This window comes from Cetorhinus maximus, chromosome 36 (assembly GCF_964194155.1).
Source record: "Cetorhinus maximus chromosome 36, sCetMax3.hap1.1, whole genome shotgun sequence".
In the NCBI taxonomy this organism is placed as follows: Eukaryota; Metazoa; Chordata; class Chondrichthyes; order Lamniformes; family Cetorhinidae; genus Cetorhinus; species Cetorhinus maximus.
The window spans coordinates 6,020,178-6,038,097 of NC_135914.1; the positions used below are offsets into that span (position 1 = coordinate 6,020,178).

At 54.2% G+C, this 17,920-nt stretch overlaps 1 protein-coding gene across 1 annotated transcript; it reads left to right on the forward strand.

Annotated features, from left to right (window-relative positions):
* Positions 1–380: 380 nt before the first annotated feature.
* On the forward strand, positions 381–17,533 carry LOC144672206 (DENN domain-containing protein 4B-like; the record flags this gene model as incomplete). Its single annotated transcript, XM_078534024.1, has 10 exons — positions 381–531; positions 2,521–3,224; positions 6,972–7,094; positions 7,962–8,140; positions 8,890–9,061; positions 9,288–9,542; positions 9,997–10,114; positions 13,827–13,986; positions 15,426–15,490; positions 17,142–17,533. Coding segments are annotated over 10 exons (2,073 nt in total), but the record flags the coding sequence as incomplete, so codon positions are not given.
* Between the last annotated feature and the right edge of the window lie 387 nt (positions 17,534–17,920).

Here is a 17,920-nt window from a genome sequence, read left to right on the forward strand (position 1 = left end):
CCCTCCCTCTCTCCCCTCCCCCCCTCCCCCTCCCTCCCTCCTCCCCTCTTCCCCCACTCCCCTCCCTCCTCCCTCTCCCCCCTCTCTTTCCCCCTCCCCTCCTCCCCACTCCCTCCCTCTCTCCTCCCCGCTCCCTCTTCTCCCTCCCCCCTCCCTCTTCCCCTCTCCCTCCCCTCTTCCTCCCTCTCACTCTCCCCCCTCTCTCCCTCTCTCCCTCCCTCTCCCTCCCCTCTTCCCCTCTCCCTCCCCTCTTGCCCTCTCCCTCCCCTCTTACCCCCCCCCTCACTCTCCCCCCTCTCTCCCTCTCCCTCTCTCTCCCCTCCCTCCCTCCCCCTATCCCTGGAGTTTGGTTACTGAGTGAATCTCTTTGCCTTCTCTGCCTACAGGCTGTCTTGGAGAGTAAATGGCCGTCCAGTAACCAGGGTGGTCGCTTACGCTGGGCCAAGCTCCGGAACGTCATCCTGGCGACAGCTCAGTTCCGCCGGCCACTCCGAGAGCGGCGACTGCAGTCTGTGGCCCGGAGCCTCCTGGGTACGTGCAGCGTGGAGTGTCTGTCCCTCACCCCCTCCACTCCTCCCCTCACTCTCCGCTCCCCCACCCTCACTCTCCGCTCCCCCACCCTCACTCTCCGCTCCCCCACCCTCACTCTCCGCTCCCCCACCCTCACTCTCCGCTCCCCCACCCTCACTCTCCGCTCCCCCACCCTCACTCTCCGCTCCCCCACCCTCACTCTCCGCTCCCCCACCCTCACTCTCCGCTCCCCCCCTCACTCTCCGCCCCCACCCTCACTCTCCGCTCCCCCACCCTCACTCTCCGCTCCCCCCCTCACTCTCCGCTCCCCCCCCTCACTCTCCGCTCCCCCCCCCTCACTCTCCGCTCCCCCCCTCACTCTCCGCTCCCCCCCCTCACTCTCCGCTCCCCCCCCTCACTCTCCGCTCCCCCCCCTCACTCTCCGCTCCCCCCCCTCACTCTCCGCTCCCCCACCCTCACTCTCCGCTCCCCCACCCTCACTCTCCGCTCCCCCACCCTCACTCTCCGCTCCCCCACCCTCACTCTCCGCTCCCCCACCCTCACTCTCCGCTCCCCCACCCTCACTCTCCGCTCCCCCCCTCACTCTCCGCTCCCTCACCCCCTCCACTCCCACCCTCACTCTCCGCTCCTACCCTCACTCTCCACTCCCAGCCTCACTCTCCGCTCCCTCACCCCCTCCACTCCCCCCCTCACTCTCCACTCCCCCCCTCACTCTCCACTCCCCCCCTCACACTCCGCTCCCCCCCTCACTCTCCGCTCCCACCCTCACTCTCCGCTCCCTCACCCCCACCACTCCCAACCTCACTCTCCACTCCCACCCTCACTCTCCGCTCCCTCACCCCCTCCACTCCCACCCTCACGCTCCGCTCCCACCCTCACTCTCCGCTCCCTCACCCCCTCCACTCCCACCCTCACGCTCCGCTCCCCCACCCTCACTCTCCGCTTCCCCACCCTCACTCTCCGCTCCCCCACCCTCACTCTCCGCTCCCCCACCCTCACTCTCCGCTCCCCCACCCTCACTCTCCGCTCCCCCACCCTCACTCTCCGCTCCCCCACCCTCACTCTCCGCTCCCCCACCCTCACTCTCCGCTCCCCCACCCTCACTCTCCGCTCCCCCACCCTCACTCTCCGCTCCCCCACCCTCACTCTCCGCTCCCCCACCCTCACTCTCCGCTCCCCCACCCCAGTCCTCTCTCCATCCCGGCTCTGTGGGGAGTTTCCTGTACCCCTGCCCCGCTCTGTGGGGAGTTTCCTGTACCCCTGCCCAGCTCTCCATCGTGGCTCTGTGGGGAGTTTCCTGTACCCCCGCCCCGCTCTGTGGGGAGTTTCCTGTACCCCTGCCCCACTCTCCATCCCGGCTCTGTGGGGAGTTTCCTGTACCCCTGCCCCACTCTGTGGGGAGTTTCCTGTACCCCTGTCCCGCTCTGTGGGGAGTTTCCTGTACCCCTGCCCTGTGGGGAGTTTCCTGTACCCCTGCCCTGCTCTGTGGGGAGTTTCCTGTACCCCTGCCCTGCTCTGTGGGGAGTTTCCTGTACCCCTGCCCTGCTCTGTGGGGAGTTTCCTGTACCCCTGCCCTGCTCTGTGGGGAGTTTCCTGTACCCCTGCCCTGCTCTGTGTGGAGTTTCCCCTGTTCCATTAGTCCCGGGAGCTCCAACCCGGCTGTGTGCCAAATGCCCTCCTCAGCTAGGACTGTGGACCCCCCCAGGACCCCCTGCACACAGGTTGGCCCTGTGCATTCTCAGGAACGGGGGGGAGGTAACTAACAATGTGTGCGCTCAGAAGATTCTAGTCCCCAGCACCTCCAAGGACTGTAGGGGGTGGATAAAGGTGGCTTAAACCCCTGATTCTCCCAGTAGGAAAGAGTGGGGTTTGATTTCTGGGGCAGATAAAGCTGAGGAGTATAGAACGACGTTGGTTGCCATGTAGGGAGGTGAAGCAGTGATGCAGACAGGGCCCTGAATAACCTTGGCTTCTCTTTCCCACACTCAGAAAGGTCTCAGCAGGAGCCTTCACGTGCTGGGCCTCGGTTCCTGCTCCAGCGACACACCACCTGGGCTGGGAGGAGTGCGAGCATTGAGAGCTGGGATGGCCTGGGCTCTCCACTGGTCAAGAGCAGGAGCGCCAGCTGCACCAGGACCGAACGCAGCGCCGTGCTGGACGAGCATCCCTCGGACACCGACTCCCTCTCCCGGTGCCGGGTCGGAGTGGGGGAGCCGGGCAGCCGGTCCTCGTCTGCCGAGCGCCCTCGCTGGGAGCGGCGAGTCAAGGGCCTGGCCAAGGCCGGGGAGCGAGCCCTCACCCCCGAGCCCGCAGGCCACAAACACGCCAACCAGACCTGCCACTGCCTCCAACCCGAGGCCCCGCCGCTCAGCAACACCGAGCCCGGCAAATCGTCAGAGACGCCGGAGGTGCGGCACACCCCCAGGACAGGCCGCAAATGGGGCAGAGAGTCCGGGCGCGATCACCACCACCGCCGGCGAGAGGGGACCAAGAAGGTCGACGAGAACTGCAACAACGTTATGCTGGTACCCCGGGGTCTCTCGGAGAAGTTCCACAGTCTGCTGACCTCCACAGCAAACCGGCGGCCGCTCCTCACAACGCTGGATTCAGGCCGCAGGGGGTCCTCCCACTCTGACTTAACAGCATCGTCTGAGAAACTGGGGCTCCAGTCAGCGAGAGAGAGTGAGGAGGAGGTGAGAAACATTGGCTTTAGCTTGTGCGCTGTTCAGCCAACAAACAGTTTGCATTTAGAAAACACGTTTAACACAAACAGCACTTCACAGGAACAATATCAGACACAGTTTGACACGGAGCTATATAAGGAATCACAGAGCTGCAGCAAGACGGAAGCAGGCCATTCAGTCCATCGTGTGCACACTAGCTCTCCGAATGGGCAACTCACCTGCTGCCCTGCACGTTCCACCTTTTCAAATAACCGTCTCATTCCCTTTTGAACACTTCAATTGACCCTGTCTCCCCCTCACTCTCAGACAGTGCATTCCAGATCCTAACCACTCGATTGACCCTGTCTCCACCACACTCTCAGACAGTGCATTCCAGATCCTAACCACTCGATTGACCCTGTCTCCACCACACTCTCAGACAGTGTATTCCAGATCCTAACCACTCGATTGACCCTGTCTCCACCACACTCTCAGACAGTGCATTCCAGACCCTAACCACTCGATTGACCCTGTCTCCCCCTCACTCTCAGACAGTGCATTCCAGATCCTAACCACTCGATTGACCCTGTCTCCCCCTCACTCTCAGACAGTGCATTCCAGACCCTAACCACTCGATTGACCCTGTCTCCACCACACTCTCAGACAGTGCATTCCAGACCCTAACCACTCGATTGACCCTGTCTCCACCACACTCTCAGACAGCGCATTCCAGACGCCAATCACTTACTGTCTGAAAAAGGTTTTCCTCTTGTCACTTATGCTTCTTTTGCCAATTACTTGAAACCTGTGCACGATTCTTCTTCATGATCCTTCCACCAATGGGGACAATTTCTCCCTATCTACTCTGTCCAGACCCCTCATGATTTTGAACACGTCTATCAAATCTTCTCTCAGCCTCCTCTTCTCCAAGGAAAACAGTCCTAACTTCTCCAATCTATCTTCATAACTGAAATCCCTCCTCCCTGGAACCATTCTCGTGAATCTTTTCTGCACCTTCTCCAATGCCTTGACATCTTTCCTAAAGTGCGGTGCCCAGAATTGTAAACAATACTCCAGCCGAGCCTGAACCAATGTTTTGTACAAGTTCAACATAATCTCCTTACTCTTGTCTTCTGTGCCCCTAGCGGTAAAGCCTAGTATACCGAATGCTTTATTAACCGCGCTCTCTCAACCTGTCCTGTCACCTTCCATGATTTATGCACTTGTGCACCCTGATCCCTCTGCTCCTGCACCCCCCTTATAGTTATATCCTTTATTTTATATAGTCTCCCCATGTTCTTCCTACCAAAGTGAATCGCTCCATTTTATGAGGGGATATCAGGGATGGTAACCAAAAAGCTTGGCCAAAGAGGTGAGATTAAGGACAGCCTTAAAGGAGGAAGAGAGAGAGGCAGAGAGGTTTAGGGAGGGAATTCCAGATCCTAGGGCTCAGGCAGCTGGTGGCATGGCCGCCAATGGCAGTGATGTTAGAATCTGGGCAAGCTGGAGAGGTCAGAATTGGAGGAGCGCAGAGATGTCAGAGGGGTGTAGTGGCTGGAGGAGGTTACAGAGATAGGGAGGAGTGTAGGGGCTGGAGAAGGTTACAGAGATAGGGAGGGGTGTAGGGGCTGGAGGAGGTTACAGAGATAGGGAGGAGTGTAGGGGCTGGAGAAGGTTACAGAGATAGGGAGGGGTGTAGGGGCTGGAGGAGGTTACAGAGATAGGGAGGGGTGTAGGGGCTGGAGAAGGTTACAGAGATAGGGAGGGGTGTAGGGGCTGGAGAAGGTTACAGAGATAGGGAGGGGTGTAGGGGCTGGAGGAGGTTACAGAATTAGGGAGGGGTGTTGGGGCTGGGGGAGGTTACAGAGATAGGGAGGGATGTAGGGGCTGGAGGAGGTTACAGAGATAAGGAGGGATGTAGGGGCTGGAGGAGATTACAGAGATAGGGAGGAGTGTAGGGGCTGGAGACGGTTACAGAGATAGGGAGGGGTGTAGGGGCTGGAGGAGGTTACAGAATTAGGGAGGGGTGTCGGGGCTGGGGGAGGTTACAGAGATAGGGAGGGGTGTAGGGGCTGGAGGAGGTTACAGAGATAGGGAGGGATGTAGGGGCTGGAGGAGGTTGCAGAGATAGGGAGGGATGTAGGGGCTGGAGGAGGTTACAGAGATAGGGAGGGGTGTAGGGGCTGGAGGAGGTTTGAGATAGGGAGGGGTGTAGGGGCTGGAGGAGGTTACAGAGATAGGGAGGGGTGTAGGGGCTGGAGGAGGTTACAGAGATAGGTAGGGGTGTAGGGACTGGAGGAGGTTAGAGAGATAGGGGTGTAGGGGCTGGAGAAGGTTACAGAGATAGGGATGTGGGGGCTGGAGAAGGTTACAGAGATAGGGGTGTAGGGGCTGGAGAAGGTTACAGAGATAGGGAGGGGTGTAGGGGCTGGAGGAGGTTATAGAGATAGGGGTGTAGGGGCTGGAGAAGGTTACAGAGATAGGGAGGGGTGTAGGGGCTGGAGGAGGTTACAGAGATAGGGGTGTAGGGGCTGGAGAAGGTTACAGAGATAGGGAGGGGTGTAGGGGCTGGAGGAGGTTACAGAGATAGGGGTGTAGGGGCTGGAGGAGGTTACAGAGATAGGGGTGTAGGGGCTGGAGAAGGTTACAGAGATAGGGAGGGGTGTAGGGGCTGGAGAAGGTTACAGAGATAGGGGTGTAGGGGCTGGAGAAGGTTACAGAGATAGGGGTGTAGGGGCTGGAGAAGGTTACAGAGTGTTGTGGCAGGTGGATGGTAAATGCCAAGCTGCCCAAACCCCAGGGGAAATTTGAAGGAGTTGCCAGAACGATTTGCAATTTGTGCTTATTTTGAGATGGGGCTTTGAATTCAGTAAAAAGACGGCCACCAATTCTTATAGGTTTCTTACAAAACTAAATTAAACCTTCATTCATGGAAGAAATGATATTAAGCACATACATAGGGCCACAAATTACTGCTATGATAACTTCTACATCTTCTAATTAATCTAAACCCCAGTTACACCTCCATTAAGGTAACAGTGCAACACATAGATTTTAAAAGACCCAGGCAAAGGAACATGATACCCTGAACAATCCAACTCAAAGTGAGTTTTTTTTCAGCTTCAGTTCCTTGCAGACAGCAGCTTGAGGCTTAGATGCAGGAAGCTTTTCACACTTGTTTTGGATCTTAGAATGCCTGCCCTTACACACAGCCTTCTCTCCTTTATAAATATTTTCCCTTTTGAATGCAAATTCCCCATTGTTTCACATTGTCTTTGGACTTTTACTTCTCTAATAATAAAAATCTATCATAGTACCAATTTTAGCAGTAATCTTTGGGAAAAATAAACACACTGTATCTTAACATCTCCTGGCTAGGTGTAATATTTCACTCCCTCTTTTGAATTCAAGCTAGTCTGGTTTATTTAAAAATGCAACTGTTCCCTTTACACCTTCCATTCTAAATCTTCCCCCACGTTAACTACTTAATATTTCAAACCTAGTTTATCTTCTGATACATCAAAGCCTTCAGACCAGTTACTTTTAATTAAATTAAGTCTCTCTCTCACACACATACACACCCCCCCCCACTATTATTCTACAATAAATTCCAAGAACATTATGAAATTTATTATACCTTCCTGACACACAGGGAGGGTTATTAGGACTGGAGGAGGTAACAGTGAGCACTGCTCTGGGCCATGAGTCCATATTCTTGTTGTTGCATTAACGCTGCTGGTTGCTTTACTCTGTGAGTTAACGTTGTGCTGTTTTCAGGACTGGATTTCTCTGATGGATCATGAGTCAATGGACTATGACACATCCAACTCTGACCTCCGAGAAACATCAGACTCACGGTCGAGGACATCCTCAGCAAGTCTTCAAACGGCCATCATTGAGGTCAGCTGCTTCATTTCTAATTTGCTTTTTATTGGTGATACAGGGGTCATTCCCTCGGGTGGGGGGCATTCCCTCGACACAGGGTGGGAGTGATAGACACAGGGACTGCCATCAGCACGGGGGCCCTCGATCTCTCACTGCGGTGTGCTGTAGGTGCGAGTGATAGACACAGGGACTGTCCCCAGCACGGGTATCTCCTCGATCTCTCACTGCGGTGTGCTGTAGGTGCGAGTGATAGACACAGGGACTGTCCTCAGCACGGGTATCTCCTCGATCTCCCACTGCGGTGTGCTGTAGGTGGGGGTGATAGACACAGGGACTGTCCTCAGCACGGGTATCTCCTCGATCTCTCACTGTGGTGTGCTGTAGCTGGGGGTGATAGACACAGGGACTGTCCCCAGCACGGGTATCTCCTCGATCTCTCACTGTGGTGTGCTGTTGGTGGAGGTGATAGACACAGGGACTGTCCCCAGCACGGGTATCTCCTCGATCTCTCACTGCGGTGTGCTGTAGGTGCGGGTGATAGACACAGGGACTGTCCCCAGCACAGGTATCTCCTCGATCTCTCACTGCGGTGTGCTGTAGGTGGGGGTGATAGACACAGGGACTGTCCTCAGCACGGGTATCTCCTCGATCTCTCACTGTGGTGTGCTGTAGCTGGGGGTGATAGACACAGGGACTGTCCTCAGCACGGGTATCTCCTCGATCTCTCACTGTGGTGTGCTGTAGCTGGGGGTGATAGACACAGGGACTGTCCCCAGCACGGGTATCTCCTCGATCTCTCACTGCGGTGTGCTGTCGGTGGGGGTGTCTGGGTATCTAATCCAGTCTTTAGCTTCACAGTGTTGCTCTGTGTTTTGCTGCTAGGTTCTGCTGTCGAGTTGTTCTCTCTGTACGAGCTGTGCCTCGCTGGTCTATGATGAGGAGATTATGGCCGGATGGACTGCGGACGATTCCAATCTGAACACCACTTGTCCATTCTGTACTCGCTCCTTTCTCCCATTGCTTAATATCGAGATATATGAACCACACCTGCAACAGACCAGGTACAGCATCTCCCTCTCTCTCTCACACACACACAATGTGCTCCTCTCTGTCCGACACTCCCTTCTTGCTCTGCACTGTTACTCTTCCCTGTGCACATTCAGTCCCACACCCCCACTCGGTCCCACCCCCCACTCGGCCCCACCCCCCCAGGCCCCACCCTCCCCTCCCCCCCCCCCCCCCCTCGGCCCCACCCTCCCCTTGGCCCCCCCCCTCGGCCCCACCCTCCCCTCGGCCCCACCCACCACCCTGCCCTCGGCCACGCCCCCACCCCCCTCGGTTCCGCCCCCCCACCCTCCCCTCAGCCTCGGCCCCCCCACCCTCCCCTCAGCCTCGGCCCCGCCCCTCACCCTCCCATCTGTCTCACACCCCCACCCCCTCCCCACCCTCCCCTCGGAGCTACACACCCGCCCCCCTCCACCCAGTCCCACCCGCCGCCCCACCCTGCACCCTCCCCTCGGTCCCGCCCGCCCCCCCATTGTCCCACCCCACACCCTCCCTCAGTCCCGCGCGCCCCCCCCATCGTCCCACCCTGCACCCTCCCCTCGGTCCCGCGCGCCCCCCCCCAGGTCTGGCACCTCATGCCCCACCCTGCGCCCCTGCCTCGCCTCGTGCCCTCGCCTTGCACCCCCGCCTCGCCTCGCGCCCTCGCTGCTCCAGCTGTGTCTCTGTGCCTAGGTGCTTGTGCTTTGAGTGTCGGGAAGCCCTGTCTGCCTGGGAATGAGCTAATAGGTGTTGTGGTTGGCTGCAGTTCTCAAGAAGGCTCAGTGAGCACCACAAGTGTTCAGCTGATGTTGAATGATCACCATGGGAGCACCATGTCCTCTAGCAGCACCCAGTCACCTGTCCTCAGTGACCGCAGCCAGATTCTGAGTGAAGATGAAACTGAGGCCGATTACCTGGGCAAGTGGAGCAGCACTCTGGTGAGTCCCAGACTGATTTCTCATTGACACTCCAGAAATATTCTTTCATATCCCATAACCCAGCTGTTTAATAATCCTGTAATCCAAATGTTGGGCTGGTATCCACTAACTTGGCTCTTTGGCCATTCTGTAATCCAGTTGTTGGGTACCACCCAATACTTCAGATGTTGGTGAGCATGCACTAGCCCAGCTGTAATCCTGCTCCGTTTCTGCTTTGCTGATGTAGAGTTGGCTGGGATCCAGACGCGGGGAGCTGGGTCCAGAGCGAGTGACAGTGGCGTACGTCAGTCCCCTGGTGCTGAGGAAGGAGCTGGAGAGCCTGATGGAGAATGAAGGAGACACGGTGCTGTCACAGGCTGAATTCGTCGACAAGCATCCCATCATATTCTGGAACCTGGTTTGGTATTTCCACCGGCTCGAGCTCCCCCATAATCTGCTTCAGCTGGTGTTAACATCGCAACACATTAAACCACCGACACAGGTAGGCATGTACAGGGGAGGCACACACACTCATCCTACAGCTCATTGTAGCTGTGCGAGGCCTCATGCTTAATCTAACAAACATATTATCCTCACTGGGACTGAGGTGTACTGGGCAGGGACCCACTGCCCACACTGGGACTGAGGTGCACTGGGCAGGGACCCACTGCCCACACTGGGACTGAGGTGCACTGGGCAGGGACCCACTGCCCACACTGGGACTGAGGTGCACTGGGCAGGGACCCACTGCCCACACTGGGACTGAGGTGCACTGGGCAGGGACCCACTGCCCACACTGGGACTGAGGTGCACTGGGCAGGGATCCACTGTCCACACTGGGACTGAGGTGCACTGGGCAGGGATCCAGTGGCCGTTCAGAGTGCACTGGTTATTTTGGGATCTGGGAGATGAGACGCCACCATTATAACCAGGTAAATGAAGTTTTGTTGTTGCAGGATTCGCCTCTGTGGATGTTTCACAGCAACATGCTGCTCCGAGTCAGGATCTTATGGGATGTGCTGACGCTTGACCCTAACCAGTGCCCACCCCTTTACGTTTTATGGCGGATGTACAGTAAGTCACTGTCCCCCACCCTGGGACTTATTACTGAATTATCAGAAGAACAGGTTTTTATTCTAATCGTGTGAATCTATAGTGACACGCAGCATGTAATGGTGCCATTCGGCCCCTTGGTGTTTGTGCTGGCCCCTGTGGGGAAGAGCTATTCAGTTAAATCCCACTCCCCTCCCCTTCGCTCATTCCCAGAGTGTTGGAAATGTGTCCTTTCCTTTTTGAAAGTTCCTATTGAATCTGCTTCCACCGCCCTTTCAGGCAGCGAGTTCCAGGTCACAACAACTCGCTGTGTAAAAATAAAAAAAAAGGTTTCCTCATGTTACCCCTGGTTTTTTTTACTGATTATTTTAAATGTGTGTCCCTCTGGTCACTGAGCCTCCTACCACTGGAAAGAGTTTCTCCTTGATCACTCTATCGTGATACTCTACCCTTCATGATTTTATGTATGATTGATGTACATGGTTTATCAGATCTTGTGTAGATTTGCACAGAATTTCCAGCAAAGAAACAGGCCATCTGGCCATTCCTGCCAGTGTTTCTGTTCCACACAAGCCTCCTCCCACTGCCTCTTCATCTCCCCCCATCACAGAATCTCTCAGTGCAGAAGAGGCCCTTCGGCCCATCGAGTCTGCACCGACACGTGAGAAACACCTGACCTACCTACCTAATCCCATTGACCAGCACTTGGCCCCATAGCCTTGAATGTTATGACGTGCCAAGTGCTCATCCAGGTACTTTTTAAAGGATGTGAGGCAACCCGCCTCCACCACCCTCCCAGGCAGCGCATTCCAGACCGTCACCACCCTCTGGGTAAAAAAGTTTTTCCTCACATCCCCCCTAAACCTCCTGCCCCTCACCTTGAACTCATGTCCCCTTGTGACTGACCCTTCAACTAAGGGGAACAGCTGCTCCCTATCCACCCTGTCCATGCCCTCATCAACATATCCATCTATTCCTTTCTCCCTCATGTGTTTATCCAGCTTCCCCCTTCAATACATCTGAGTTATTCACCTCGACCACTCCCTGTGGGAGCGAGTCCCACATTCTCCCCACTCTCTGGGTAAAGACGTTTCTCCTGAATTCCCCGTCGGATTTATTAGTGACTGTCTTATATTGATGGCCCCTCCCCCACCTAGTCCTGGTCTCCCAAATTGGAAACATCTCTACCCTATCAAAACGTTTCATAATCTCAAAGACCTCAATTAGGTCACCCCTTAGCTTTCTCTTTCATTGTACAGAACCTTGGTGAGACTGCACCTGGAGTATTGTGTGCAGTTTAGGTCTCCTTACCTAAGGAAGGAAATACTGGCCATAGAGGGAGTGCAACAAAGGTTCACCAGACTAATCCCTGGGATGACAGGATTGTCCTATGAGGAGGGATTGAGGAGACTGGGCCTGTATTCTCTAGAGTTTAGCAGATTGAGAGGTGACCTCGTTGAGGTGTACAAAATTCTCACAGGGCTCGACAGGGTAGATGCAGGAAGGATGTTTCTCCTGGTTGGGGGTCTAGAACCAGGGGACACAGTCTCAGAATAAGAGGTCAGCCATTTAGGGTTGAGATGAGTAGGAATTTTTTCAGTCAGTGGGTGGTGAATCTTTGGAATTCTCTGCCCCAGAGAACTGTGGAGGCTCAGTCACCGAGTATGTTCAAAGCAGAGGCTGATAGATTTCTAGATACCAATGTCATCATGGGATAGGGGGATAGTGCGGGAGGATGGCCTTGAGGTGGAAGATTAGCCATGGTCTAGCTGGATGGCAGTGCAGGCTCGAGGGGCTGAATGGCCTGGGCCTGCTCCTGTGTTCCCAAAGAACTCCAGCCTGTTCAACCTCTACCAATAGTTATAACCTCTTGGATCTGGTATCAGATTTTTTTTGTACCTTCTCCAGTGCTTTTATTTCCTTGATAAAATATGGAGGCAGGAATTATGCACAGTACTCAGTGCAATCAGACAGAGGGTTACATAGACACACTGTCAGATGTGTACAGAGGTGTTCACCCTGTGTACAGACACACTGTCAGAAGTGTATAGAGGTGTTCACTCCTGTGTACAGTCATATGTGTACAGAGGTGTTCAGTGTACAGACACAGTCAGATGTGTACAGAGGTGTTCACCCTGTGTACAGACACACTGTCAGAAGTGTATAGAGGTGTTCACTCCTGTGTACAGTCATATGTGTACAGAGGTGTTCAGTGTACAGACACAGTCAGATGTGTGCAGAGGTGTTCAACCCTGTGTACAGACACACTGTCAGAAGTGTATAGAGGTGTTCACTCCTGTGTACAGTCATATGTGTACAGAGGTGTTCAGTGTACAGACACAGTCAGATGTGTGCAGAGGTGTTCAACCCTGTGTACAGACAGACAGTCAGATGTGTACAGAAGTGTTTGTTCACTCTTATGTACAGTCAGATGTGTACAGAAGTGTTCACTCCTGTGTACAGACAGAGTCAGATGTGCACAGAGGTGTTCAACCCTGTGTACAGACACACTTAGATGTGTACACAGTTAGATGTGTACAGAGGTGTTCACTCTGTGTACAGTCAGACGTGTACAGAGGTGTTCACTGTGTACAGACACAGTCAGATGTGTACAGAGGTGTTCACTGTGTACAGACACACAATCAGATGTGTACAGAGGTGTTCACCCCTGTGTACAGACACTCTTTTGGGTGTAACCCTCTGCTAACCATACATTTAAAATGCCAACAACTTCAGACCATGAACACTCTCCTCTATCTTCACCCCTTTTTTAATCCCTTTATGAAAAAAATATTTTAAATTTTTATTTACTTATTTTTATTTTCATTTATTTATTAATTGTTTTAACCCTTTTTCCCCAACCACCGCTCCCTCCCCCCATCCCCAAAAGGGCCACCTGTTACTTGCTTCATGTTGTTCTTTCACAGAGTGCTTACGTTTGTTCTGCTATTAACACATTCTGCTTTCTTACCTTTCTGCCACTATCAGCACCCCCTTTAGCCCTTACCACTACCATTAACATTCCCTTTGTCTTTTTGTCCATGACATCTTTTCTCAATCTCTCCTTGGTCCCCACCTATCGCTGACCTTCTATCCAGCTTCACCTGCTCCCCCCGCTATAAACAGTATAAATTTCATCACATTTCTACTTCTCTTTAGCTCTGAAGAAGAGGCACACAGATTCGAAACGTTAACTCTGTTCCTCTCTCCACAGACGCTGTCAGACTTGCTGAGTTTTTCCAGCACTTTCTGCTTTCATTTAAAATGCCTGTTCGTGCCCTGGTGAGGGCTGCAGTATGTGTGCATTGATATTCAATTGAGTGAAGTCCCTGCCGTTTTGTTAGGATACCTGGGCTGGAACTGTTCAGAGCCCAGCGTCTGTAATGGTTTCTTGCTGTGTAGTGGGACTTGGGTCATTGCACTGCCAGTCCTATGGCTGCAGCAGTCAGTAGCTGCATGTTAGGAAGAGGATTCTGCTCCTGATGGCTCTCCACCGACCTCTGCTGGCAAGTGTGGATAGCGCACTCTGCTGTGATTTCCTCCCCACAGGGGAATGAATGCTGCAGGGTTGTACCTGAAGAGAGATGACATGGGGGGGTCATCATGAGTTTCTGGATTCCTGACAGGGGAATGTTGAGGGGGTTTACTGGATTTCAGTCGGTGAAGATTCCCATTCACGGTGTTTGTCTGTAAAGGTACAAGCTCGGTCTGAGTGCTAGTGTGTCGTTTGCAGGTCAGCTGCCCGTGCACCAGTGGAGGACAGTGAACCAGCCCTTTACTCTAAGCTACCTGGAGGAGGTGGTCCGCTACGTCGGGTTAAACGAGGTGCATAAAGCCATCAACATGATCATAGAGACACTGGGTCATCAGCCAGCACAACCTCCGCTACAGAGGTAGGAGGGCAGGACTCAGTGCAATGGGTGAGAGGCAGGCTCTTTGTGTCTGCCAGCTCACCAGTCTCTGTGTGAGTGAGTGTGTGTGTGTGTGAGGGTCTCACCCCTCTGCCCTGTGTGTGTGTGTGTGAGGGTCTCATCCCTCTACCCTGTGTGTGAGTGTGTGTGTGAGGGTCTCATCCCTCTGCCCTGTGTATGTGTGTGTGTGTGAGGGTCTCATCCCTCTGCCCTGTGTGTGTGTGTGTGTGTGTGTGTGAGAGGGTCTCATCCCTCTGCCCTGTCTGTGTGTGTGTGTGAGCGTCTCATCCCTCTGCCCTGCGTGTGTGTGTGTGTGTGTGAGGGTCTCATCCCTCTACCCTGTGTGTGTGTGTGTGTGTGTGTGAGGGTCTCATCCCTCTGCCCTGTGTGTGTGTGTGTGTGTGTGTGAGGGTCTCATCCCTCTGCCCTGCGTGTGTGTGTGAGGGTCTCATCCCTCTGCCCTGTGTGTGTGTGAGGGTCTCATCCCTCTGCCCTGTCTGTGTGTGTGTGTGTGTGTGAGGGTCTCATCCCTCTGCCCTGTGTGTGTGTGTGTGTGTGTGAGTGTCTCATCCCTCTGCCCTGTGTGTGTGAGGGTCTCATCCCTCTGCCCTGTCTGTGTGTGTGTGTCTGTGTGAGGGTCTCATCCCTCTGCCCTGTGTATGTGTGTGTGTGTGAGGGTCTCATCCCTCTGCCGTGTGTGTGTGTGTGTGAGGGTCTCATCCCTCTGCCCTGTGTGTGTGTGTGTGTGAGGGTCTCATCCCTCTGCCCTGTGTGTGTGTGTGTGTTTGTGTGTGTGAGGGTCTCATCCCTCTGCCCTGCGTGTGTGTGTGTGTGTGTGTGTGTGTGAGGGTCTCATCCCTCTGCCCTGCGTGTGTGTGTGTGTGTGTGTGAGGGTCTCATCCCTCTGCCCTGTCTGTGTGTGTGTGTGTGTGTGTGAGGGTCTCATCCCTCTGCCCTGTGTGTGTGTGAGGGTCTCATCCCTCTACCGTGTGTGTGTGTGTGTGAGGGTCTCACCCCTCTGCCCTGTGTGTGTGTGTATGTGTGTGTGAGGGTCTCATCCCTCTGCCCTGCCTGTGGCTCCCTCCCTGTGTCCCTCGCCGCCCCTCACCGCCCCCCCTCGCTGCCCTCTCCCCCATCTCCCCCCCTCCCCCTCACCCTCCATCGCTCCCCCCCTCCCCCTCACCCTCCATCGCTCCCCCTCACCCTCCCTCGCTCAGCCTCACCCTCCCTCACTCCCCCTCACCCTCCCCTCGCTCCCTGTTTTTGTTTGATTTGTTCTCTGAAAGGAGAGCTCTCCACTGTGAGGCTGAAGAGGTGCTGGGAGTTTCAGGAGCTCCAGGGAAAGTGCACCCAAAGAGTGGGTCAGTGCTCTCAAACTAGGTGAAGAAGTTTAACCTGTTCCTTTATCTTACCTCCGGTAGGAGTCTGTACAGAGAGATTCTCTTCCTGACCATGGCTGCACTGGGGAAGGACAACATGGATATCGGTGAGGGTCCATACAGTGTATATTGTGACATTATCAGAGAGGCTGTGTGTCTGTCACGTATCTTCTGTCTGCCGGCCGGTGTTTCCAATCGGAATTTCCAGCGGAGTATTGTCATCCTCTTGCAAACATGCAGATACTGTAAATCTGAAGTGAAATAGGCATTCCTACCAACATCAAACAGGTTCTCTCCCTATCCTTGATGTTATCAGGCAATTAGATACAGAGTAAAGCTCCCTCTACACTGTCCCCATCAAACACTCCCAGGACAGGTACAGCACGGGGTTAGATACAGAGTAAAGCTCCCTCTACACTGTCCCCATCAAACACTCCCAGGACAGGTACAGCACGGGGTTAGATACAGAGTAAAGCTCCCTCTACACTGTCCCCATCAAACACTCCCAGGACAGGTACAGCACGGGGTTAGATACAGAGTAAAGCTCCCTCTACATTGTCCCCATCAAACACTCCCAGGACAGGTACAGCACGGAGTTAGATACAGAGTAAAGCTCCCTCTACACTGTCCCCATCAAACACTCCCAGGACAGGTACAGCACGGGGTTAGATACAGAGTAAAGCTCCCTCTACACCGTCCCCATCAAACACTCCCAGGACAGGTACAGCACGGGGTTAGAAACAGAGTAAAGCTCCCTCTACACTGTCCCCATCAAACACTCCCAGGACAGGTACAGCATGGGGTTACAAACAGAGTAAAGCTCCTTCTACACTGTCCCCATCAAACACTCCCAGGACAGGTACAGCACGGGGTTAGATACAGAGTAAAGCTCCCTCTACACCGTCCCCATCAAACACTCCCAGGACAGGTGCAGCACGGGGTTAGATACAGAGTAAAGCTCCCTCTACACTGTCCCCATCAAACACTCCCAGGACATGTACAGCACGGGGTTAGATACAGAGTAAAGCTCCCTCTACACCGTCCCCATCAAACACTCCCAGGACAGGTACAGCACGGGGTTAGATACAGAGTAAAGCTCCCTCTACACTGTCCCCATCAAACACTCCCAGGACAGGTACAGCACGGGGTTAGATACAGAGTAAAGCTCCCTCTACACTGTCCCCATCAAACACGTTTCGTCACTGCCTCTAGTGTGTTTTGTATCCTGCATTTGCTTCCTCTTTTTTTTACTCGATATGGAGTTTGCTGTTTGTCTGGATGGGCAGCACTCATTGATGTGTTTTATTTGTTTGGGATTTTGAGGATCTACCTGTACAATGTTCAGAAATAACCATTTATTCTCTCCTTTTTCACTGTCCCTTTCTCTGTCCCTCTCCTCTATTCCTCTTCTGTGTCTCTCTCTTCCATTCTCTCCTGCCTCCCCCTCACTCGCTCTCTCACTCCCCCACCCCCGCACATTTCGCCCTCACTCACTTTCTCTCGCCCACCCTCTCCCCTCCTTGCCCTCCCTCTCTTGCTCCCCATTCCTCCTCCTCCCTCCTCTCCCATCCTCCCTCACCGAACCCCTCCCCCTCTTTCTCGTTTCCCCATCCCCCCCCAATCTCTCTCATTCCCCCGTCCCCCTCTCTCTCTCCCATCGCTTTCTCTCTCTCGCTACCCCATCCCCACTCTCTTCCTCCGCCCCCTCCCCCCCATCCCCCTCTCTCTTGCTTGCCCTCCTGTGTGTGATTCTAACAGGTATATTTGACAAGAGATACCGGGCCGCGTGTACCCGCCTGGCCAGCTCCCGGGGCCCAGAGCAGCTGAAGCAGGACCGTGTCCTGCCTCCGAGTGCCAAGGCCGTTGACTGTCGGAAAACCTTTGGAGCTTTGTTGGAATGCTGATCCCAGGCCATGCTCAGCAAGAAGGTTGATAGCAGCAGGGGACAGCAGCCCTCGCTGCAGTACGAGGAGAGACAGTCTGTCCGAATGTCCTGTGTGTATATAGATTCTCCTTTGAAAATTGCACTGTGGGTGTTGCATCCCACGCACCCCCTGTAAATATCATAGTATTTAACGCTGTACAATGTGGCAAAGAGTGGGAGTGTGTAACTGTGTAAGATACAAAGCAGATAAATGGCCTGGAAGAGGAAATATTTTTTACAGTTGGAATATATGATCCAGTCTGAGAGTTTGGGATGGGGGTGTGTTTGTGTTTGTGTGTGTGTGTGTGTGTGTGAGGTCAGATAGCTGGATCGCCACATACTCTGACAAACTGGCTGCAGTCTGTGTGTTATTAACTCTTTGACAGCCACAAAAGGTGATTTTTAGATTGTGGTCTGTCCTAGTTTGTTTTTAAATTATTCTGTTCTTAGGTTGGACATTGTCGAATCACCGGTGTCAGATCCAGGCTTTGGGAGAGAGGGGAGGGGAGGGGAGCTGGTGTGGTTCCTGTCCTGGGGCGGGGTGCACTCTGTGGGAGAGGGGAAATGAACTACACCTCAGTTCCATCTCACCTATCTTTACTCCACGACTTTT